The sequence below is a fragment of the Polyodon spathula genome, chromosome 23, assembly GCF_017654505.1.
Source record: "Polyodon spathula isolate WHYD16114869_AA chromosome 23, ASM1765450v1, whole genome shotgun sequence".
Lineage (NCBI taxonomy): Eukaryota > Metazoa > Chordata > Actinopteri > Acipenseriformes > Polyodontidae > Polyodon > Polyodon spathula.
Window position 1 is genome coordinate 12643700 of NC_054556.1, and position 24682 is coordinate 12668381.

Consider the following 24682-nt stretch of genomic DNA (forward strand, 5'->3'; position numbering starts at 1 on the left):
AATTTGAATAAACTGGAACAATTTTGCATGGTCAAAAATAAAAAAATCACTAAAGAATCATGCCAAAAGCTCAGATTGGCAAATATCCTAATTGTTTAAAACAGGTTATTCTTGCGAAAGGTGCCTCAAGTAGCTATTAATTTCATTTTCCTTGTCTGGATATGAATACTTTTGAATTAGCATTTTTGGAGTTTTGCAAAAAAAAAAAAAAAAAAAAAAAATGGCTGAAATAACTTTTGCTACAAAAGATTTTTCCTATAAATGTGTTTTTTGGAGAAATTTCTAGAAATTATACATTTCCAGAGAGCGTGAATAAGAATATGAACTGATTATACCATAGAGTATTAGTTTGTTTTTACATCCCCTGTGCATTCCTGGTTCGTAAAATAGAGCTGGTATTTTCAAATACTGTAAACCCTTTTATATCTGGCTGACTTACTAAAGAAAATCTAAATTAGGCCCAATTTTAAAGTCATTAACGTGTGTTAGCAAAAAGGGGAAGCTTAAATCAGAAAAAGAGAAGACACGCATGCTGTGGATATATTTCATGTGGGGATACCTTTTGCAGAGGACAAGTATGTTTCTTACATCCCATGTATATTTTGTGTTAAAGGCGGAGATGATGGAGGAGAAAGTTCTCAGTGCAGCTTCGCAGGGCCCCTCTTCCACTCAGGGCTCCAGGAATGGGGAGAGTGAGATGAAGGAACAATTGGTTGGAGATTTGGAGCCCGACATGTGTAGGAATGACAGGGGAGACTCTGAATCTGAGGTTGGGAAAGGGACTTCAGAAGTTCAGGAGGCTGAAACTGTCCATTTAGGTTCTGGAGAACAATCAACGCCCTCTAAAGATTCAATTTCTACAATGGAAGGAGAATCTGAAAAAGTGGACGAGTCAAAAGAGGACACTTTGGAAGAGAAACCTGAAAGTAAGTATATACTGTATATCGTGTTGTGTGTGTGTGTGTACAGTGCTCCCACTTTACTGAGCTGCTGTATTTGACTCATTGTGCAATATGGAATACAGTAAATTAGCAAATAAGGGCCCTTGTACAGTAAAGTAGACCACTTTAACCCTTTGCAGCTGCCCAGTGTCCAATATATTTGACTGAGAAAGTATGCATTAAGTAGGAATGTGAACATACCCTAGGCAGTAAAGTGTTAATAATAATAATAATAATAATAATAATAATAATAATAATAATAATATATAATAATAATAATAATAAGAAATACTTGGTAGTAATTCTTTTTTAAAATAATTTATGAGTTTATTTTTTTTTTCTGCCCTACCCCCCCTTGGTAATATCACAGTCCTGGAGCCAATGGTGAACTTGGCGTTTGTGAAGAACAGCTCGTACGAGAAAGGCAACGACCTTCTGGTGGTGAGCGTGTACCTGAAAGAGATCTGCAGGGAGACGGTGAAGGTGCTCTTTCGAGAGCAGGACTTCACAGTCATCTTTCAGACCAGGTAATGGAGTCTGCCATAGTGTTCCCTGTGACCCTGCACTGGTCCAGGATTCATCTGGTGTGTCGTTGTTGTAGGAACTTCCTGAAATAAGTGTTCTTCTTTTAAAAGCAAATTTTTTTCTCAACAAAAAAAAACAGCACTGTTAAGCAGGTGAGGTGATGTGTAATACTTAACAGTTTTTCAAGAAAACAGTTGAGTCTCAACTATGTTAGTACGTTAGAGTGAACTGGTCCAAAGTTCTGTGGATCTGTCGCTTCAAAGCACAGTGGGTTTTTGTTTTTTTCTTCCAAAAGGAATGGCATTGGTGTGATACTAATTAAAAACCAATGTATGTTTGTAATTTTTAATTTTTTTTTTCTTAGTGATCAGAATTTTTTGCGGTTTCATTCAAGCTGTGGACCAAACACAGTCTTTAAATGGCAGGTGAAACTCAGGTGAGCATAAAGTGGTTATGTGAAATGTTTATACAGCTGCGAGTGAAATACTTAAAAACATCACCAAACTTGGGGGTGGGGGTGGGGGGGTGTACTTGAAGCTTTCACATTTTCTTATTTTTATTTAAGTATTTCAGATTAAATCCAAATTTGTCTGATTTTTAAAAACAACAAATATTTGACTTCTGAAATAAATAATAAAAAAAATGACTAATGGAAAGATTGCATAACTGGAGTTTCTCAGAATTTTAAATTTGGCAGTGTATGGCCTCACTTAAGCATTAAAGAGCACTAGAAGGCCGATCCTGGTATCTGGTCTAAAATACAATACAGGGACATAAATAAATTAAATGGTCTGCAATTAGTGATGACTAATTCTTTTAAATACACCTAATCACTAGGATTGGGCGATATACCGCTATTGTTGTTGTTACTGGTATTTTTTAATGATTATACAGCTATCATCGCAAATAAAATGTGTCGTGTTTTATATGTGTGTGTGTGTGTGTGTGTGTATGTATATATATATATATATATATATATATATATATATATATATATAATATACATTATACATGTACATGTACTGAGAGGTTATATTTTTTCCAATCTTATTGAGAACAAAAAGACATTGTTTTCCTTCTCCTGAAAGATAATAAAACTATTATTATGTACCCACGGGAACCCTATGAATTATACTTCTTTCACTTCAAGTCGTCATTGTCGACCAAAAAATTTCATCACAAAGTCACGATATGTCTTGTCAGATACAGCAATACAATCGAAGTCGAAACTGTTAGTGACGACAGCTTTGACAGCAAAAAAAAAAGGGTTTATCAGAGCTATATATATATATATATATATATATTATATATATATATATATATATATATATATATATATATATACATACACACACACACAGTACTGTGCAAAAGTTTTAGGCAGGTGTGAAAAAATGCTGTAAAGTAAGAATGCTTTCAAAAATAGACATGTTAATAGATTATATTTATCAATTAACAAAATGCAAAAGTGCAGAAGAAAAATCTACATCAAATCAATATTTGGTGTGACCACCCTTTGCCTTAAAAACAGCATCAGTTCTTCTAGGTACACTTGCACACAGTTTTTGAAGGAACTCAGCATGTAGGTTGGCCCAAACATCTTGGAGAACTAACCACAGTTCTTCTGTGGATTTAGGCAGCCTCAGTTGCTTCTCTCTCTTCATGTAATCCCAGACAGACTCAATAATGTTGAGATCAGGGCTCTGTGGGGGCCATACCATCACTTCCAGGACTCCTTGTTCTTCTTTACGCTGAAGATAGTTCTTAATGACTTTTGCTGTATGTTTGGGGTCGTTGTCATGCTGCAGAATAAATTTGGGGCCAATCAGATGCCTCCCTGATGGTATTGCATGGTGAATAAGTATCTGCCTGTACTTCTCAGCATTGAGGAGACCATTAATTCTGACCAAATCCCCAACTCCATTTGCAGAAATGCAGCCCCAAAGTTGCAAGGAACCTCCACCATGCTTCACTGTTGCCTGCAGACACTCATTCGTGTACCGCTCTCCAGCCCTTCGGTGAACAAACTGCCTTCTGCTACAGCCAAATATTTCAAATTTTGACTCATCAGTCCAGAGCACCTGCTGCCATTTTTCTGCACCCCAGTTCCTGTGTTTTCGTGCATAGTTGAGTCGCTTGGCCTTGTTTCCACGTCGGAGGTATGGCTTTTTGGCCACAAGTCTTCCATGAAGGCCACTTCTGACCAGACTTCTCTGGACAGTAGATGGGTGTACCAGGGTCCCACTGTTTTCTGCCAATTCTGAGCTGATGGCATTGCTGGACATCTTCCGATTGCGAAGGGAAGTAAACATGATGTGTCTTTCATCTGCTGCAGTAAGTTTCCTTGGCCGACCACTGCGTCTACGGTTCTCAACGTTGCCCGTTTTTTTGTGCTTCTTCAAAAGAGCTTGGACAGCAATCTGGAAACCCCTGTCCTGCCTTGAAATTTCTGCCTGGGAGAGACCTTGCTGATGCAGTATAACTACCTTGTGTCTTGTTGCTGTGCTCAGTTTTGCCATGGTTTATGACTTTTGACAGTAAACTGTCTTCAGCAACGTCACCTTGTTAGCTGAGTTTGGCTGTTCCTCACCCAGTTTTATTCCTCCTACATAGCTATTTCTGTTTCAGTTAATGATTGTGTTTCAACCTACATATTGAATTGATGATCATTAGCACCTGTTTGGTATAATTGTTTAATCAAACACCTGACTATGTGCCTACAAAATCTCTGACTTTGTGCAAGTGTACCTAGAAGAATTGATGCTGTTTTGAAGGCAAAGGGTGGTCACACCAAATATTGATTTGATGTAGATTTTTCTTCTGTTCACTCACTTTGCATTTTGATAATTGATAAATATAATCTATTAACATGTCTATTTTTGAAAGCATTCTTACTTTACAGCATTTTTTCACACCTGCCTAAAACTTTTGCACAGTACTGTGTGTGTGTGTGTGTGTGTGTGTATATATAAAATATATATATATAAACTTTGTCAGATTGTTATATATAGTGTATCGTCTTGAACAACATATGAAGCGTCATGATATATTTTTCTAGGTATATCGCCCACCCCTACTAATCACACAGAGCATTTCTGAATAAAATTTTGCTCATCAGTTTATCCACCCTGTAAAATTTTAGAAAGACAATAACCAATTTATATCAATATTTTTGTCTCCCTAGTAATCTTATACACCCTGAGCAGTGTTCCTATTCTTTCACCCCATCCCGACTCGATATCACGTTGAAGAAGAGGCACAGCCAGAAATGGGGAGGGCTGGAGGCTCCAGCAACACAAGGTCTGCTTTAGCTAAAATTAACATAACTAACTGAGCAGCTAAAGATGTTAAAGACTGCCTTCCCCTGTACTCATGTCTGTCTAATACTTTTTTTTTTTGGTTTGGCTAATTTCTTCCCGTTTTATTTTCCTTCCCAACCGTAGGACACCCCAAACACACTGGGCTAATATTGACACTTGCTGGAGAGGTGGGACTGGAGCTGCAGAAATCCAGCCATGCAGAGGGTCCGCGCACTAAGACATCAAGCTCTTGTGTGTTGAGGCACTGCACTTACTTTTATTTAATATTTGATTGTTTGTAGAGTTCCCTACTGTCTGATTTTGAAAAGTATAGCTATGTTGGGACAAATATTCAGACACAACTTGCAGTAAAAGACACCCTGATTATGCACTAATATGAATGATCTTTTCCTTGGCAATTGTGCAAATCAGCATTTTATCTGAGAAACGGTTTCATGAAAAAGTATGTAACTTTTAATGTTCTTAACAGAGTGCTGCGGCTGGATATACACTGTATAAAAAAACAAAAACGTTTACAGAGACTACTTTTAGGAACAGCAATGTGCTTTGATTTGGCAGTGATTTATTTCAGTTTTTGAAGTGTTCAATGTAAATACCGGTCGTATAAATACTGTACATTATCTATATAAAGTTTTTTTTTTTGCTTTTTTTTTTTTGCATCATGATATTATGCCCAAATGTAATGAACGTTGGAAGTAATATGATTTGAACTTGAAAATGAATCGCGGTTGATTTCAGTAACTTGCAGTTCTGTCACATAAATCTTCATGTGAATAAATTGATAGATTGAATACTTTTTATAATTAAAACACTAAGTACACTGGTAGTTGTGTGCATGCACACGCTTTCTATCTCTCTCCGATGAACCTACCTGTTATTTTCCCTCTTAAAGGTACAAGCCCCAACTAAAAGCTTCATCATAGTTGTGAATTAAAGGTTATTGAATTATACACGCTCAGTTTTTTGCACGTACCTCTCGCCAGTTAGTGTGGATGGTCTTTACTTCAAAGTAGTTCAATATGCAATATCATATGAAGTATGAAGTAACTCCACTAATTAAAAGTGAAAAATATTTTAAGATTTAGTTTGCATTTTTGATACTATTCTAACCTGTTTGTTAATCAAAGTTATTTTCTACCATGTCTTATGGAAATTGAAATAAGGAGATCGGAAACCTAAGTTCCATATTGAATGTCCTTTCAACATCTCATGTATTAGACAAGACCAATAATCAGTTCTTGGTAGTGTTTTGTTGTAATAATACGATTTCAAACTCAGAGATGGAGCTTCAAGAATCTTAAAATATGTGTACATTTTGTTGAGACCATTATCAAGTAGCACATGCCAGATATCCCCAAAATGTAATGTGAGAAGTGGCAGGCTGACCTCCTATTATTGCTTTGTTCTATACCAAGACAAGTCATTGAAGGTACTCCACGAGGCACTAGCATGTTTCGAAAGATCTAAAATGGTCAGATTTATTGTATGTAATTTTTGTAGTGCCAGAGCTATTGCGGCAATTAACAATAAGACGATCATTTTCTCTGCCCTTGTCTAAATCATTTATACCAGTTTTCTGTACTCGGATCTGTTTTGTAAACTACAGACAGCACAGTTTGCATTCCTTCTCCTTGTAGATTTGTGCGATGTATTGTTTTCTTGCTTATAATACCTGAACTTTCTTTGTTTCCGTTCTCCTTAATGCATTTGGGGCAGCTGTTCTTTCTTGAAAAGAAAGAAAAAACAATTAATTTTTTCACAGGAATGCACTTGTGGATTTGTTTCCTCAGTAAATTACTGTTTATAATAAAAGTAAATGTTTCCATAGTTTTGCTCTTTCTACTTTTGCTCTTGTAACTTACTAGTTACATAGTATTACTTATCTACTACAAATCGCTGATTTCTAAGTTAAAAACCGATGCAACATAAAGGGAACTTTTTGAGAAAATGTATTTAAAAGGTAAAGATGTTTTTTTGCAAATTCATAACCTGTGTCTTTAATCACAGCGCACTCCAGCAGTCGCCTTGCACGTCCATCAATACCTGGTACAAAATCTAAGATGTAAATGCTTCTAAGCACAAGCTTTTTTTTCTCCCCCTTTCAAGGTGCAGTGGGTGGCGCCAAGGTGGCTTTGTCTACAGGACCTGCTTCTCTTGAAAAGACTCAACCTGGGAGTAGCCAGCACACTCTGCCAAGCAAAGAGGAACCAAGGTCTGCCGAGAAAGAAAAGCCACGCACTGAGGATGGTGTTCCGATTAAACAGGAGCCCCTTGTAACATCAGTAAGTTAATTGACCCATGTCTAGTCAAGCAGATCTAATCCACAAAGAATATGAGGCAGTTCGGCTTGGTGATATTTAAGGTCCCCTCTCTTACAGTACAAACCTGTGTTCTATTATTCTGTCCTTTTTATGATTGTCGAGTAAAAAAAAAAATCATTAAATAATTATAATCACACTAGTGTGGTCTCTATTATTGGTGTTAAAACATGTTGGCTATTGATCAAGACATTATTACATCGGTAATTTAAACAATAAGAAGAAAACATGTTAATCTGGCAAACTTGCTCACCTTGTGTATGCCTGGTGGTTTCCAGCCCAAGCCGACCTGCATGGTGCCCCCGATGAGCCACTCTCCAACGGGCAGTGAGCACCTCGAGGAGGTGGAAGAGAAGATGGTGTGTCTGCCGGGATTCACAGGACTGGTCAATCTCGGAAACACCTGCTTCATGAACAGTGTTATCCAGTCCTTGTCCAACACTCGCGAGCTGCGTGATTACTTCCATGGTTAGTCAAGCCGAACCTTAAGGGGTACTTCATTAATTTGATCTAACCTGTTCTATTGTCTGCTTCTCATGTTTCATGATAGTTCATATTCTCTCAGAAGCTGAAATATGCTTGTTTGTATTATATTGACCACATTAAGTATGTGGAGGTATGTCTGTTGTCAATTTTTATAGGTTTATTTTTTATTTGCATCATGTACAGATCAAGCTTTTAAAACGGAGCTAAATTGCAGTAACCCCCTGGGGACTGGAGGCCGTCTAGCCAATGGGTTTGCACGGTTGCTGCGGACTCTTTGGAAGGGAACGTACGATGCCTTTCAGCCCTCTAACCTAAAGGTAATCCCTATAATGATAAAATATACATTTCTGATCATGTAGCTTGGAGTGCAGTATCTACTTGTATTTTTTGGTTTTAATCCTGGTAAGTCAAAGATAAGTAGAAATGTCATGAGGCATGTAGCAAAACCACCATAGCTATGCCAGATCTCACTATAGTCAGTGGGCACATCTTCAGTTACTTCCATTTGTCACACCTTGTATTGAGAAACTGAAAGGACCACTCTTTTCTACAAATGTGTGTCGGTCTTTAACATTTCTTTTGAATGATATTTGGGAGGGGGTATGGCTATCTGTAATGACCTACTATGTCTTGCAGGCTATAGTGGCAAGTAAGGCCAGCCAGTTCACGGGTAACGCACAGCATGACGCCCAGGAATTCATGGCATTCTTATTAGATGGGCTTCACGAGGACCTGAATAGGATCCAGAATAAACCGTATACAGAGACTGTGGATTCGGACGGGAGACCAGATGAGGTAAGAGCATATACTCTCCAGCTATGGGGTGTCATCATCTGTTTTGATTTTTGTGCCTTGTTTCGAATGCATGCCCACAGCACTATAGAGTTTTACATGTACAGAGTGAACCCCTTGCCCAGTTATAATGTGAGGGTTTATAGAGGCTGGCTGTCACACTCTCTTTTTCCATTTACCTAAAGAACCCATTGTCCTGTTCTAATAAAACCTGCTCAGGATTTTCTTTAACAAGAGTAGCTTATTAACAGTATCAATCTGAGGATGTAAAATATGTCTGTCACAATGACAAACTTACCATTTTACATGTATTAATTTGTTTTTCTAGCCAAGGGATGAATTGGGTTTGCAGGATGCTTGTGTTGTACTAATGATCTGTACAATATTGCGTTTTAAGTGTGATCTAGTATATTTCCATTTGGTTTTTATATTAGGTTGTGGCAGAAGAGGCCTGGCAGCGGCATAAAATGAGGAATGATTCCTTCATAGTGGATCTGTTCCAGGGCCAGTACAAATCTAAACTGGTCTGCCCTATATGCTCGAAGGTAAAACTAGTTTATTTTTAAAATGGAAATGAAAAAAGCATTGGGATTTGTTATGAATAGTTCCCTACTTTCTGATGTTTTGAAAAATCAGTCCAGCATATTACCCAAAGAGTTTAAAATGAAATTGGAATGCACATGTACAGTAGTTAGATATTTTACCCACTTCACGGTACAAGGTGTTGGTCCCCCAATTATAAAAATGTGTGTTTCTGTGTTCGTAATTCTAGGTGTCCATTACATTTGACCCTTTCCTGTACCTACCAGTCCCATTGCCTCAAAAACAAAAAGTGCTGACAGTCTTTTACTTTGGCAAGGAACCTCATAAGAGGCCAATTAAGGTGAGGTGACATGAGGAGGACATGCATCAATTCTTTTTGATGGTAGAACAAATCTGCATTTGGAATTGTTAATTTTTATATATTTTTCTATAAACAGAAAATACTTTGTCGTATTTTTACATAATATTTTGAATAACCCAAAATTATAATGTAGTTAACGTACAGTGGCTAAGAAAAAAGTAGAACCTTTTGTAATTTCATTGTTCGAATAATGTTACAAATTCTCCAGCTGTTTGTGTTTCAATATTAGTGCTGTATTCTTTTGTGTAAAAAATATTGGTGATTGTGTATCCTATAAAATTTGAATTTTGGTTCCATTTGTCAGTTCCTGATGAGTGTCAGCAAGGAGAATTCCAGCACGTCTGAAGTGCTTGAGTCCATCTCCAAGAGTGTGAGGGTTAAACCAGAGAACCTGAGGCTTACTGAGGTAAGATTGATCCTACAGCTTCCCAAGATTACCTCAGTAGACTAAACCATGCAGCTAACATTGTACACCGACTTTTAGAATGTAAATAACGGTATTTCCATTACTGGGTGCTACCTCTGGGATCAGTTTAATAAATATCCCAATATGGATCAGTTGATGAAAGTAGAGGTGCAACACCATAATAGACATGCATTTATAGGTGCATTGTCAGGTTTACAGGCATAGTACCTTTACAAAACAAAGATTAGGTAGTGACACTTACAGTGTTCATACCAAAAGGGCAATAGTTTACATTTTTACTGTTAATTCATGAAAATATGGTACTACAACTGGACAGCAAATTAAAACTACCACTGCTTACCAATTTCAGACAGCAATTACTACTGACCTAAAATTATCTGAAGCACTGGAAACCTGTATTTTTATTTATTTATGGTTGTAAATCTTTCCTAGTAGTCACCAAAAAATATATCTCCTCTCTTTTCTAGTTTTAAGAAATTATTGATTTATTTATGGTGCATAAAGTCCAGTGATGGAATTAATTCTCTGTCTTGCAGGTCATTAAGAGTCGATTCCACCGTGCGTTCCTTCCCTGTCACTCGCTGGATGCAGTTTCTCCCTCAGACACTCTCTTCTGTTTTGAAGTACTGTCCAATGATCTGGCTAAAGAGAAAGTGCTTATCCTACAGGTCCAGCAGGTACATAATGACCTCCTTATGAGTTAAGATTTTAGATGTATGTATATTCCTCTTACTAGAACGTGTTATAGTTTTGAGATATCAGCATTGAAAGTTTGAATATGCATGAGACATTTAAAGGCTAAGTCTGGGTTTTTGTCCCAGAAGTGATGGCCATTTAAATATTGCAGAAAACAAGTTACTGTATGAATGCTGTATACAGGTGAAAACACACTCTATTGTAGCATACTGTTCGAACCCCCCAGAGTGAACTCAGACCTGGAGAGTAGATTTGAGAGGGCCCTTCTTTTTGTGAAGTTTCTGTTCTCTCTCTTCAGAGGCCCCAGGTCCCCTGCATCTCCATCAGTAAGTGTGCTGCTTGTCAGAAGCCCCCGCAGGCGGAGGACGAGAAGGTGAAACGCTGCGCTCGCTGTTACCGCGTCGGGTACTGCAACACGTAAGTTAGAGAGTGGATTCCAGTTTGATATCCACTGCTTGGTAACTTGCTGTATTGTTTTGCTTAAAATGCACCTGTTGTTTTTACTTGTGGAACTTTTAAACATTAAATGAAAATAAAAATTCCGAACAGCATTTTTCTTTTGTTTTATGAAAATGCACTGTTTAACATTTCGTCAATTGCAGTACCTTGATGCATTGTAAACCGTTGTAATTGAATACTATAGGTGAATGTGCAATAAAAAAAGAAATAAAACAACTTAATGTACAGTACTGTAGAGTAAAACTGTATTTATAGGAAAGGTTTAAACATTAAATCAATTAAGATTTGTTTTACAGCATTTATGTTTTTATTTATTTTTTATTTTATTATATTTATTTTCCCTTTCAGGACCTGTCAGAGAACCCACTGGCCTAATCACAAAAATCAGTGCAAGCCATATGCTGAAAACATTGGCTGTCCATTCCTGATCAGTGTCCCCAAGTCTCGATTAACATACTCTCGCCTTGCCCAGCTGTTGGAAGGGTACTCTAGGTATCTGGTTTATTTATTTATTTAGTCATATTGATGTACTTGCAGTGTTTGCCCTAGGTCTACAACTGTACAACAAGATCAGTTTGTAGCATTTTAGGCCAATCAAGAAGTTGCAACTTCTTTGTGTCTTTCACATTAACTGGAGTGTATTCTCTTCAGCAGTGAATGTTGTTGTGGTCTGCAGAAGACCACCACTTCAGTACAACACATTCATCTCCTCAATATTGTACGATTTTAATATGTTTTTTTTTTTGTCAATTTTAATAATTTGATTGTGTGTTGGAAAAATCCTATTGTGTAAGCCAAAACATCATCAAATACTCAAGCAGGTGGAGTGAAACATGCTTCATAGTGGAATGAATTCATTCTGATCCTGTTACCCTCACTTTTTCTGCAGGTACTCTCTGAATGTGTTCCAGCCCCCAATCCATTCAGGTAAATTGTCCCCGGAACCGAGCAAGTGCAGAGCAGATCTGCCCCCGCAGGTCCTTGAAATACCAGACGGCTGCTGTAAGGAGGGCTATCTGGATCAGACCAAGGAGCATGAAAAGGGTATTCAGTCCCTGGAACCAGACATGTGCCAGGCTGCAGGGGACTCGAAGAGGGATAACGATTGCACCCTTACTGTCGACTCTGGGTATTCCAGTCAATTACATGAGTCCCAGGAACAAGCTGGCTGCGAGAAGGAAACATCCTGTGAGAAAGCAGTGAAACCTGAAGGTAGGGTGTTGCTTTAAAATCTGTTTAAAGTGAAACATGCTGGGCACTTCTGCATTACTGTGCTGGTTAATTTTACCTTTTCTCATTAGCAATGCCAGTAGGGGTAAGTTGTTTTTGTAAATCCCCCTGTGCTGCCAGTGGCACTTAGTATCTCATGATTGAGCCAGTATGTTTTTTTGGGGGATTCCAATTGGACCTTATTTCAGTTTTGGTAAATGTCAGTTTACAAGTCATAAGGGAATGCAGTTTAAGCAAAGTACAATTTTAACTTTTCAGTATGTTTCCACTACCACTGAAGAAACATTGCAAGGATTATATTCATACATGACATGAAAATCATTCATTCAGTGGTGAATTGAGGTTATTAAAATGAAAGCGATTCATAAAAATGGTAGGATCTCTTTTGCTCAAGGTGTGTGTGTATTGCTAGTGTATTGTTAAAACATTCAGAAAAAAACAATAAAAACGGAACGGTTACAAATAAAACAACTCTCAGGTAAAGTACTGTATGCTATGTAATACTACAACCTAATTAGCCTGCTATTTTCTAATGCTCTGTACTTAACCTTGTGCTGTACCGGTACTAGAAAAAGAAAAAAAAATCATCAGTAAAACAGTATTTCTGTCTAAATGTCAAAACACATTTTTGTTACTTTTTTTTTCTTTCTCTGCCTGCCCTTTCCCCAACTTTCAGCTGCAGTCACAGGTTACCAGAAGCCTACAGAGTCACTAGTCAGCTGTGCATCACATTTCTACATCTCTGTCATTGATTCAGCGAAGAATGAGGAAAAACTTGAGGACAAAGGTGAAATGTTTCGTAGATATAAAATCACATTTGCAAAATCATCTTTCGTAGTTTGCCACCATAAAATATCCATACATATATTTTCAACTTAAAAACACTGCATTTGTATGTTTTGTAAATTGTTAGGCTGTTTACTGTAGTCTTGGCTCATGTGTTTTCAATTTGGCCTTGGGGTGCAGTTACCTAATTACTTTTAGTTTTGGATTCTATTTACAGTCACATCTGTTTTAAAAGGTAATATTTTAGCGAATTCTCAGAATGCAAGAAATTATTCCACTTTTTTTGTTCAAAAGAAGTGATAGCAGTTGGTAATGGGGTCATTTTGTAATACAGTCGCCACCACTTAGAACGGACGCTTTTGTGTTAACACAATTTGCCCACAGTAAGCAGTGTAAGGTATAAACTCCCACACAATAACCTCACATTCATAATGTCCCCCAGTCACCAGTATAGTGATCAAAACAAACATGTATGTGGTTAAAAGTCTTTATTAATAAAAAAGATGTATTAAAACCTATTAATGTAATAAAGTACAGTAATCCATCGCGTAATCCGACTGCCATGGGACCAGAGTAAGGGCGGATTAATTAATCTTGTTTTAAATATCATTATGCGCAGCGGTAACAATTACTGTACTATATTATTATTGTTTGGAGATTCAACTTTTATTAGGTAGCTCCCCTAAATCCCTTGCTTAGAAAGATACAGGGTATGAATGCTTGTGACAGAGTAGCAGTGTGCCGTGTGGGTGCGTGCATTCGCTGCTGAGTGACAGGCAGGAGATCGAGACGGAGGTTGAAGTTGATACGCCCCCTGCAGGCGAACAGGATTTATTTACATATTGTATCGCTGAACTGCGGGGTTTCCGGGATATAATGAGACAGACAACAGTTGCGGTTCAAAGCAGTAGGAAACCGCTGTGTATTTTTTTAGCTTTTAGTGAACAACGGCTGTCATTCCTCTCCTCTCACTCGCAAACTCAACCTCTCAACGCTCGCTCTCATTTGGTGGATAAGAGCGATTACTACAGTATAAGCAGTGCATTAGTTATTTAAATCTATGTGAATGGCACATAACGAGATCCAAACAGCTGAGTTTGCCCGAAATATACGGTGTGCTTAACACGGTATAAACAGTGCCTTTGTTACTGAAATGAATGGGAATGGCAAACAGAATCGCTATTTGTCTGATAAATGGCTGCCCTAAATAACTCTGTACAGTGTAAGTGGTGGATACTGTAATTGGTAAAGTAAGTATGCTTCATCAAACAGGTATTGTTTCATTACATTTTTTTTTCCAACTTTTGCATTGTTAAAACAACGTTCCACGTTTTAATTTTGTTTAATTGCTTAATAAGTAAGAAATGAATAAACAAGCTCTGGCAATTCACGAAAAATTGCAATACAAATTCAAATGGTAAGTACAAGTAAACTAAAGTGTGTGCAGTAAGATGCAAGGAGGCCAAACCACTTGGCTTTCAAAGACCTGGAGTGGAAAGAGTGTATGTATTGAGATGAATGGGTTTCTTGCAGGCGATGCAGTGTTGGATATACCTGAAGACTCCTCTCTGGTCCTGGTGTGGAAGAATAATGAGCGGAGCAAGGAGTACGTCTTGATCGAGTCAAAGGAGCTGGAGTATGTGGAGGACCCAGGCTCGGCCAGCGAGGCAGCCAGAGCAGGACACTTCACCCTGGAGCACTGCCTCAACCTCTTCACCAGGCCTGAGGTGCTTGCACCCGAAGAGGCATGGTAGGGCGCTTGGTTTAGGTTAATTTATTTAGTAAGCTGGATGACAAAATGAGCTCTTTTAAAGAATAATGAACACACATAGTTTTGTAACATGACCAGTTTTTGATTGGCCTACCATGTGTGGTGTATGATTTTTATTTTAGTGTACTGTTTATTAAGAGGGTCTTTGACCAGGTGTGTCATCGTTTGATTTGGATTGCAGCACCTGTTTAAAATGTCAGTGTTTTTGATGATTTAGGTCTGTGCCTTGTTTCCTCAGGTACTGCCCCAAGTGCAAGCAGCACAGAGAGGCATCTAAGCAGCTCATGCTCTGGAGACTTCCCAACGTCCTGATCATCCAGCTGAAGCGTTTCTCCTTCCGCAGTTTCATCTGGAGGGACAAAATCAATGACATGGTTGACTTCCCTGTCAGGTAAGAGGGCTTACAAGATGAACTTGGGTCTGGTCTTAAAATTGAATTGTGCCGGGTTAATGTAATATGAGCATATATATATATATATAGATATATATATATATATATATATATATATATATATATATATATATAGAGAGAGAGAGAGAGAGAGGAGAGAGAGAGAGAGAGAGAGAGAGAGAGAGAGAGAGAGAGAGGAGAGAGAGAGAGAGAGAGTCTCAACCAGATCAAAGGTTTATACAGCATGTTGGTGGACAGAGAGAGAGAGAGAGAGAGAGGAGAGGAGAGAGAGAGAGAGAGAGAGAGAGAGAGACCAAGTAACCACTACCTGCTGTCTGTATAGATTTCAATAGTCTCAACCAATCAAAGGTTTATACAGCATGTTGGTGGACAGTCAGAACAGAGTTTGTAATCAACAAAGACAGACAGGATAGGATGCAGAGGGTGGTGGCGGTGGAACATCCTCTGGAATCAGTTGTAGTTATGCTTATGGGTTAGAACTGATTTTAAAAACAAACATACAAAAAATGCATAATAAACACTAAAACTGTAAGGCATTCTCCCATATGCTTACTAGAACTGTAAAGTGGCCCAGCAGTACCTCTAAGTGGGAAGCAGTAAATCAAGTTGACATCTTCTGCCCTGTTTCTTAGCTTAATTTTTACTTTAGCTATAGTCCGTTGCCCCCCCCCCCCCCCCCCAAAAAAAAAAAAAAAAAGATTAACTGGGTATAATACAAAAAAAATATTAAACAGCTCTATTTTAGGTGTTTTAGAACTATAGTGGTAACTAAGGAGTGTTGAGTTTATTACAAACCGTTCTGAATTGCTTTTATTCCTGCAGAAGCCTGGACCTGAGCAACTTCTGTAATGACCAGAAGGACGACACTCAGCCTCCCATCTATGACTTGTATGGTGTGATTAACCACTATGGTGGAATGATTGGGGGGCATTACACTGCATATGCTCGCCTGCCCAGCGACAAAAACAGCCAACGCAGTGATGTAGGTGAGTGGTGAGAGATGTGAGGAAGAGTATAGACCACCTTGTAGCCCTTGACACAGGTAATTTACAGATAAGTGTTTTATAACACAGATGTATGGGTGTTACTTTTAAACCTTTAAAATTGCTATATGTTGCTTAACTTTTTAACCACTGTCAAATATGCATTTCAAATAGAATTATGCTGTATGATTTATGCTCATAAGTCTACAGGGTGCAAGGCTTATAGGTTTTTTCATAAAGTTTCATTTAAATCTTTTTCTTAAGTGATAAGCATACAATGCTAAGATGCAATATTAATATATAAAAGAAGCATGATGTGATGGAAACAAGTCCTGGATTCTGTTTTATTTTGAGAGTGCAGAAGTGATATTTCAGTATTCTCTTAAATGACTTAATTTGCAAAAAAAAAAAAAAAAATAGAAAAATGTATTTTTCTGGTTTAAAAAGTTGTCAGGAATTTCTGAGCTAGAAACTTCTCAAATAATAAAATCAGCCACACAAAACAAGGAAAATATACTTTCTACCGATCAAGGAAATAACAAAGTAGGTGCCAAGTTCTATAGAAAGCTTCCCTGCTAACTGCCCTTTCTCTTCACAGGATGGCGTCTTTTTGATGACAGCACAGTGACCACGGTGGAGGAGAGCCAGGTCGTGACACGCTATGCCTACGTGCTCTTCTACCGACGCCGCAACTCTCCCCTGGAGAGACCATCACGATGTCCAGCCCCCCACAGTGCAGAATCACCAGCAACGGCCGAAGCCGGCGCCAGTCAGGTGAGGGGGAAGACAAATCTGCATTTCTTAAAGCTGCAGTAACTTGTATTGGCCAAGGCATCTATACAAGACTTGAGCGTTTAATTTTTTGTGGTTTATGGTTCTTGAATTTGTGTGCAGTCTGGTTGATGTAGTTTTTTAAAATGTTCCTATTTGTAGTTTCTGTTTTCTAGGTATGTTTTATTTATTTATTTATGTGGTTTGCAGAATACAAAATTTCCAGTTGAGAAAAGTAGAAGGTAAAAGGTTTGCACCTGGTCATGCTGAGTTGCAGAATTTGGTGGGTGACCTAAAGGCTGTGCTACATTGGACTCTGTGCTCCTGTGGGTTGATGAGGTACATTTTATGCGCCTCCAGGATACAGTAGCCTGGTAATAGAAGGCGATTTAGCACGAGAACTGAAACTGAGGTGCCCCGTTAGTGTTTAGTCCTCTTAATTGGTAAGTGGGTTACAGTGGTGTGGCAAACATACAGATTGGGCATTTTAGATTTGGGGAAAACGGGGAAAAATTCACAAAGACAAAATGTCATCAAAATATAAAAAGAATAAGGTAAAAGCATTCGCCTTGAAATAAAACCTGGTCCACCAACACAAATGTTGCATTGCTTGTATACGTGGGTGTCATTATACCAAAAACGTAATGATATTTTCCAACAAACGATGCTTTATTATTTGGAATGCCAATTTATATATGTGTGTGTGGCTAAGCAATAATAAATAACTTAAAGGTTTTGTTCAGGTGTAAAATGTCTGAATTTTTTTATTATTATAAATTGAAGGGGGTCGGATCTGGGGGGTGTCTCTTTTTTATGCCTGGTATATGCTGAATTTTTGTCTTTTATATCTATGAAGCCTGCAAACTGCAGTGAAAATTGAGTTTATTACCCTGTCCTACCATATGACTTATTAAAACCACTACCTTCTCCCAATCATTGATTATACTAAAGTGTCACTATTAAAGCACTAGGATGGTGTTTTCAAGAACAACCTCCATTACAGGATTTACTGAGACACTGTTGGGTGTTGTTCTATCAAAGGGGGTTTGGATAGGATAACCAATCAAACTGGTGTAACAGGCTAACATTTTTGGAACAAGGTGGCTGGTATTTAGTATTTAAACAAGACTATGTAAATAGTGGTAGCTTGGAAAGAAGTCAACGTGAAATCTAATACTGAGTAAAATAAATTAATTTGTTAATTTGTAAATACCATTTACCTTTTTTTGAAAATGTTTGAGAAAACCAGTTACATCTATGTTATTTTGCATTCTTCTCTTGTCGTACACTGAAAAGTTAAAATACAAGTTGATCTTTTCAAGTTCCAATGTAATTTTGAATAATACCGAGAGGATGGTGTTATTTTTCGTGAATTATGCTGACTAGGCTACTTCTAAAATATTACTTTACTGTAAATATCATGTAGTATAGTAGTTAGGGGTTCATTTTGATCAACCTGTAACCTACCAGGATAAATCTGCTGAAATTTATTAAGACCATTTTACAGCACTTGAGAATCGAACTGGATTATATTTGTGGGGTAATCTGGGGTAGTTGTATTACGGAGAAGTATAGGTTAATCAAATTGATCTTTAGTCTGCATGTATTGTAGGGGTATATTCCTGAAATGTATTATTTAAGCTGGTTTTGCAGACCCTGTTAAGCACTAATTTGGACAAATGTGTCTAACGCTAAAGTTGCCCAAGATTAGTGCACATTGTCATCAGTGTAAATTACCTGCTATAAACGTAGCTTTTCCTGCTTCAGGAATAGCTATCAATGTAACTTCACACTCAAAGTGCATTGGTCATATCTGTTTTTCTTTTTTTTTTTTTAACCTTCATAGAAATAAAGGTAAAATAAGTACTTTTACCCTTTGTTGTAGTTTTCAGGTAAAAGAGAAACTGATGGATAGGAGAAAAGTCTAAAATTTAAGAACCATGAAAAATGTATAATCTTGCAGATTTACTGTTTATGGTCTGCCTTATTGCTGCACTTTCATTAAAAAAAAAAAAAAAAAAAAACTGTAATACAAATAAAGGAAATGGTAGACAGGGATATTATTGGGCTTTCTCGTTCCTGCACAGAAAATATTATAGTCTGCAGAACTATGCGTGCTGCCTTGTAATACTTAAATAATCATCTGTTCTTCATTTATTTTATCACACAAATCTAAACCAATAATGACCCTTTAAGAGTGAATGACATATCTGAAACTTAATAAAATGACATTGTGTATAGCAATTAGCAAACCAGACCCCTTCCCTTTTTTTCAGACAGTGCTCTATCTCAGACTCTTCAGAATGGTTGTTATATTATAGTGCTGCATATAGATAAGAGTACAGTATTTCTACAGTGAGATAGGATGACAATTCTGATATCAGGGTGGACTCTAAGTGGTCAAGCCACCTTGTTTTATGAGTCCCCATCTTGAATAATGACCCTAAAAAAAAAACCTAAGTGAATATGGCAGCAAAAAAACAAACATGAGAGAAATCTTTCAGAAAAAAAATATTGCTACATTACCCATGATGCAAGAAATCCCCCAAGAGCAATTTTATTATAAAACTGAAACGGAATGATCAAACAGACTGCACAAAGAATGAACAATGATTTCATTAAGGTTTCTTGCACACCAATAGCATAAGTTTTAAAACCATGTTGATTGACTAGATTGCCCGGTGACCTGAAAAATCAGTGATAAAGTGTGGGGGGAGGGAGCTGGGAGAGGCTGAAATAAGTGACTAACTCTCCAGAACCTGACATAGGTTTCCGCAAATCGCAGGCTTCTCTAATATGGCAGGAACTGGAGGAGGAGGAGGATGAGGGGGAGGAAGGAGCCCAGGCGCAGACAGGAAGAATCGGGCAACTCCGATCCCGGGCCACACAAGAGTTTGCAGCGCTGAAAGGTTTCCCAGATTACTCGGATGAAGACTATGTCAGATATTTTGTCCTTGGCACCTTTGCAGCAGTGGTAGCCCTGGTTATCAATGTTTTCTATCCATTGATATCTCAGGGTCACTGGAGCTAGAGAAGCAATGCACATGCACACAGTGTTGTTAAGGTGGGCAGTGAGGACCACCTTTCTTTTCACACTGACATCAATTGTTTTGTTTTACAAATCAAACCTCCATCCAAGGTCTGTGAATTGTAATGTAGTTATACCTAGAGTGATGTCCATGAATGTTGCATCTGTTCGTTTTTTCTTGGCACAAATAAGAGTAAGAGAATAAGTTGTTTTTTTCTTATTTGTACCATTTCATTTTGTTGAAACGCAAGTACTAATATTAATAAGAATGCTGAAAATGTCAAGGTGTTGTGGTTTTTTTTTTTTTTTTTTTTTTGTGGCTCGCACTGTATTTTTGGGCATGCTGAGAAAACAAAAAGTCTGCACTGCCCACGACATGTGAAGTTGAACCCTTCCCTCCAGTATTGATATTTATCCAGTAGCTTTTTCTAAGTAGCACTGAGAAGTATTGCCCTGATTTCCTCAGGCACGTTGTCTCGTCAGGAAAACTTAGTACTTTGCATTCAAAGGCAGATGTGATTTTTTTTATTTTTTCCCCAGGGTCACTCTTGTAAATGAGGTGCTACACCTCAAGAGGTTTTAAAGAATAAAATATATATATCTGTGTTTTATATATATAGAAAGGTAGAACCATTGTTTTTTTTGTTGTTAAATACAACCTTACTTTGCTGGTCCTCTTTGTATTTAATGGATATATTGCTGAAGTGTATTGCATTGATGAAAATATATTTATAGTTATAAATAATCATCCCTAAATTATACCCTATGCAATACTGTATGAAGGGTTTTTAATTTAATTCCTTGAATTGTCTGGGGTAAGACGGTTTTAATTTGCTATGTTGCGACATTGTTCTCCTAACTGTAAAATAAGTGTAGGGCTTAGGGGGGTTTTGCCATGTTAGTGCATTACTGTAACTTTATTTATTTATTTGTTTGTTTGTTTAAATTCAGCTTTGGTGTGTGATTTGCCTTTTTTTTAAGTCAGCTGTTTTATTTCATTAATACCAAGCCAAGAGTTTAGGGCAGTCTGTGTGGGGTCCACGCTTTATCTGTATAGTGTGGCATCAAAGCAGTTGGACTAATCTGACTCAGGGATTTTAAAAGTTCAGGTCACCATCTGGTTCACATTTTCCACTTCTGTAAATTGCTATGTTGGTTAACTGCTAAAAGATTGTATAGTATACCAGAACATTGCAAAGTCGATCCACACTTATGTCCTATTTACAGCCCTTTGTCATGTTTTTAATTGAATTTTTCTCCCGTGCTTACTGAGACTGAATGTTTGATCTACATGGTGCTGGTGTCAATGTAAACAGATACAGTTTAACACTAACAATTGATTATATTGTGTAAAATGTTTATATTTGAATGTCTGGATAAGTGTGTGTGTGTATGTATATAGTGCAGGTAAAGAAAAGGCCTTTTAAAATATATTAAATGTAAAATGCAATTTTAAATCTGTAAATGGAATGTACACCATCTGTTCTTAAATGTAAATGTTGGTTTATTTTTAGGATTGCTGAAATGCAAAATTTTAAAAGCAATAATTTGTACTTGGATAATTTGCAAATAATCCACTCACCTGCATTGTCATTTTTAATAAAATTTAAACTATTCCCATGTTGTAAATATTGATTTTATTTGTTTTTTTTTATAGGCCCCATGTTGCGTTATTTAACAGAAAGCTTGTTTGGAAACATGATCATTTTATATAGCTGCTTTTTTTTTCTGATATCAGACTTTTTATGTATAAATGTGGTCCTGATTCAAATATCTTGGTTTTCCTCGCACCCTAAAGTGCAACAGTATGCATTTTGAGATGTTGTACTCCATATGCTTTGGTCTTTTACATTCGAGCCCACAGGCTCCTAGCCAAAATAAAGCTTCATTAGGGTGTTCTAGGTTGGATTTGCTTGGTCTTTCAGAACAATATTGATTTCTATAAGGTATTATCAACAATATGTGGTGAACCAGTGTAATAATCCACCATGTTCCAATATCTTGGTATGGAAATTATCTCTGACAAATCTACAGTAGTGCAATTGTACCTGTTTAACATTGTAAGGAACACTTCTAAATAGTGCATCTACATACCATTTTTAACAACAAAGTCTTCAATTTCATGTTTTGCTTGTCGACAATGACACTTGTACCACAATGTACAGGGTATTTGTAAGAGCATCGCAGGTGCGTGGAAGATGGTGTTTGGGGGACCAATGTCTGTGGCGCACAGTTTGGCAACCATAGGGTTGTTCAATTTTGTGAGTGGAATTGAAAACGGTTCAAAACAACGGTGTTGTGTGACTTATGAATCATCCTATGTATATTTTACTCTTTTTTTTTTTTTTTTTAACTAAAACCACAGCTAAAACCACAAATATTCATACACACCTACATTCACAAACACACCTAAACCAGTAGATAAGAATGCGCATGCAGGTTTATGTGTTTATTTTGTACTGTGCATTTTTTTTTTTTTTCTTAAAATGTTGGTCTGTTTTGCAGGCAACTAGCCAGGCATTGTTTGACACAGAGCTGGACCCGGAAGGACCCCCTCAGCTGACCCCAGAAGTGACCTCAGAACTGTTCTCCCACCCTGCGGACTGTACCACCCCATCCTACAGCAATATGGAGGAGGTGGACTAGTCAAGATTTGGGATAAACTGCAAAAAACAACCAACTGCTCGGGGGAAAAAAACCAAACCAAACTAACTTTTTATACAAAACATGTTAAAATGACAGTCTTTGCCTGCCTTATGTAAGCAAAGGTGATAGTGAATGTGTACACACATGCGTGCACACACACATAAACACAAGAAGAGTTCACAACTTCAGTTTCAACTGATTTATTCTTCCTGGAAACTCATGCAGTGGGGACCAGACGATAACCATAGAGCTGTCTGCACTACACTGCAACAGTTCTCTACAGCAGGCGGCTAGTATGTAAAAGTGCATAACCCACATCTGCAGACACGTTTTTAAATCCTAGTGGTTTACCATCTGCATAATGAAATGGTACTGATCTGTAGAGCTACCAGAAATCCAGAAGTGGCCATCAGTAGAAAGAAGAAAAGCCCCCAGCTTGATTTGTAATGTCATCTAAAGAGACCAGTAAAGAGTCTTTTTTTAGTAATCGCGTGGATGGGCAGTGGTTCTCCTTGGAGAAGATATATGGTTTCCATTAGGGTCTATCTGTCTTTCAGTTAACAATAGCCTGTTGTGTTGTACATGCAGGGCTACACCTGAGAGCCCTGGATCCACACGAGTTCCCAAGGCCTCAAATCACCTGCATGTTACAAAGTATGATCCCAGATGTGAAAAAAAAGCATCTGATTCTCTTTTTCTGTTTCTGTTTCTGTTCTTTTTTGGTAAATGTTATTTTTGTTTTGTTGGTGGTGGTCTGTGTTTTTTTTTTTTTTTTTTTTTTTTTTTTTTTTTTTTTTTTTTTTGTATTGCGATTACCTTTTGGGGGGTTTAAGATTAAATTAATGCTGCTGATAATAAAAAAATATATATTTAAATAACGTTAATATAAATGAATTCTTTTTGAGAAGAGTCCATGACCACTTTAAATAAAGTGTGCTTGCAGAGAAGAACTCGGGGGAATATTTTTTATGATCATTCGGATGGTTTTCTTGCCTCGTAGCCAAGAGGCTGTACAAATTCCACTGTTGATTTTAAGGGAACCTTCCTATTTAGGTCTCCACTTGATTCCCAGTGTAATAGTTGGGAGGTGCTGCATGGGACATGCAAGCTCCTTTTAGGACACAGGAACAAGAGCCTCAACAGTAATGGATTGTTCTCAATGGGCCTGCTGTAATTGGGGAAGAGCCCAAGATTTGACAGTCCCACAGATAATAAACTGCTTTTGATAATGCAGGCTGTTTTGATGTAAGAGCTATCAATGGTAAGTGTGTTTTTTGTTTGCAGTTTCACCTGGTAGTGGTTGTATGATATATCCATGATGATAGGGTGGGTTGGTTGCAATACTTAACTGAAGTATGAAATATATGAAGTAAGTGGTAAAAAGGTATACTGCATATAAATGGAGCAGTCTTGCACAAAACCTGTCTTGCATGAGAATATTGGTTTATATAGTAGATATATGTATAGTGTGTGTATAACTACAAACGATTTTCTTAAATTATTTTCTGAAACGGTATTTTATTACCTTGGGTTTTCGTTTTATGGAGTGCAGTTTGCGTAACCTTTATTTAAAACTATATAACTACCAGATTATACTAACGTAAAGGAATTCTCTCTCACACTGTTTAACTTCATTTGGAAGCCCATATTTTCATGCAGAGATTGTGTGCTTTATCTTTAAATACACTTCAGTTTCATGCTTTGCTTGTCACCCATCCAGAACTGCAGTAAAGTTGGTCCCCTGCTAGTTTTCTATTTACTAATGACTTTTTAATCTGGCAGTACAGACACATAAAATACTTTACTTAACTCTTAAGGTGTATAGCCAGTGCAGCTTTGATCTCTAATGTCTGTATACATAATAATTCACTACAACATCTATCAGGGATTGTCTGTAGCTGTAGTTTGCCCATGTCAGACTTAACCATTTCCAGGCTGCTTTTCTGCATATAGAGCTCTACATTGTATATTTAACATGTGGGTTGCTGTAGTACTTGTTTGCTGTGCCTATTCAACTAAAGTCTATCGGTCAGTTTTTTTCTTCTTTTAAACATTTTAAAACCTATTTATGCTACTTCCATTCTCCCAGTCCTTTTTATATGTATCAGACTTTAAAGAAAGCATATTACAATAGGTAGTCTCCTTCCGTTTGACTGAGTTTTAGCATTTTTAACGTAACTCAGGTGT

The 24682-nt window shown here is 37.4% G+C and overlaps 1 protein-coding gene across 7 annotated transcripts in view; it reads left to right on the forward strand.

The window, feature by feature from the left end:
* The window catches only part of LOC121298043 (ubiquitin carboxyl-terminal hydrolase 19-like), a 34549-nt gene extending 11307 nt beyond the window's left edge, over positions 1–23242 (forward strand). Inside the window, exons 6-27 of one of the 7 annotated variants that reach the window (XM_041224786.1) lie at positions 614–926; positions 1312–1468; positions 1831–1902; positions 4651–4766; positions 4910–5017; positions 6893–7068; positions 7383–7572; positions 7774–7907; positions 8227–8385; positions 8817–8927; positions 9155–9265; positions 9591–9692; positions 10250–10390; positions 10708–10826; positions 11217–11360; positions 11758–12080; positions 12775–12885; positions 14418–14634; positions 14894–15046; positions 15890–16053; positions 16649–16824; positions 22355–23242. In XM_041224786.1, the coding sequence (XP_041080720.1) occupies positions 614–926; positions 1312–1468; positions 1831–1902; positions 4651–4766; positions 4910–5017; positions 6893–7068; positions 7383–7572; positions 7774–7907; positions 8227–8385; positions 8817–8927; positions 9155–9265; positions 9591–9692; positions 10250–10390; positions 10708–10826; positions 11217–11360; positions 11758–12080; positions 12775–12885; positions 14418–14634; positions 14894–15046; positions 15890–16053; positions 16649–16824; positions 22355–22495 (3438 nt within the window). In that variant the 3' untranslated portion in view covers positions 22496–23242. Of the gene's footprint in view, positions 1–613; positions 927–1311; positions 1469–1830; positions 1903–4650; positions 4767–4909; positions 5018–6892; positions 7069–7382; positions 7573–7773; positions 7908–8226; positions 8386–8816; positions 8928–9154; positions 9266–9590; positions 9693–10249; positions 10391–10707; positions 10827–11216; positions 11361–11757; positions 12081–12774; positions 12886–14417; positions 14635–14893; positions 15047–15889; positions 16054–16648; positions 16825–19589; positions 21265–22354 lie in introns of those variants that run through there. The other 6 variants (XM_041224784.1, XM_041224785.1, XM_041224790.1 and 3 more) reach the window with 6 other exon arrangements.
* The last annotated feature ends 1440 nt before the right edge of the window (positions 23243–24682 follow it).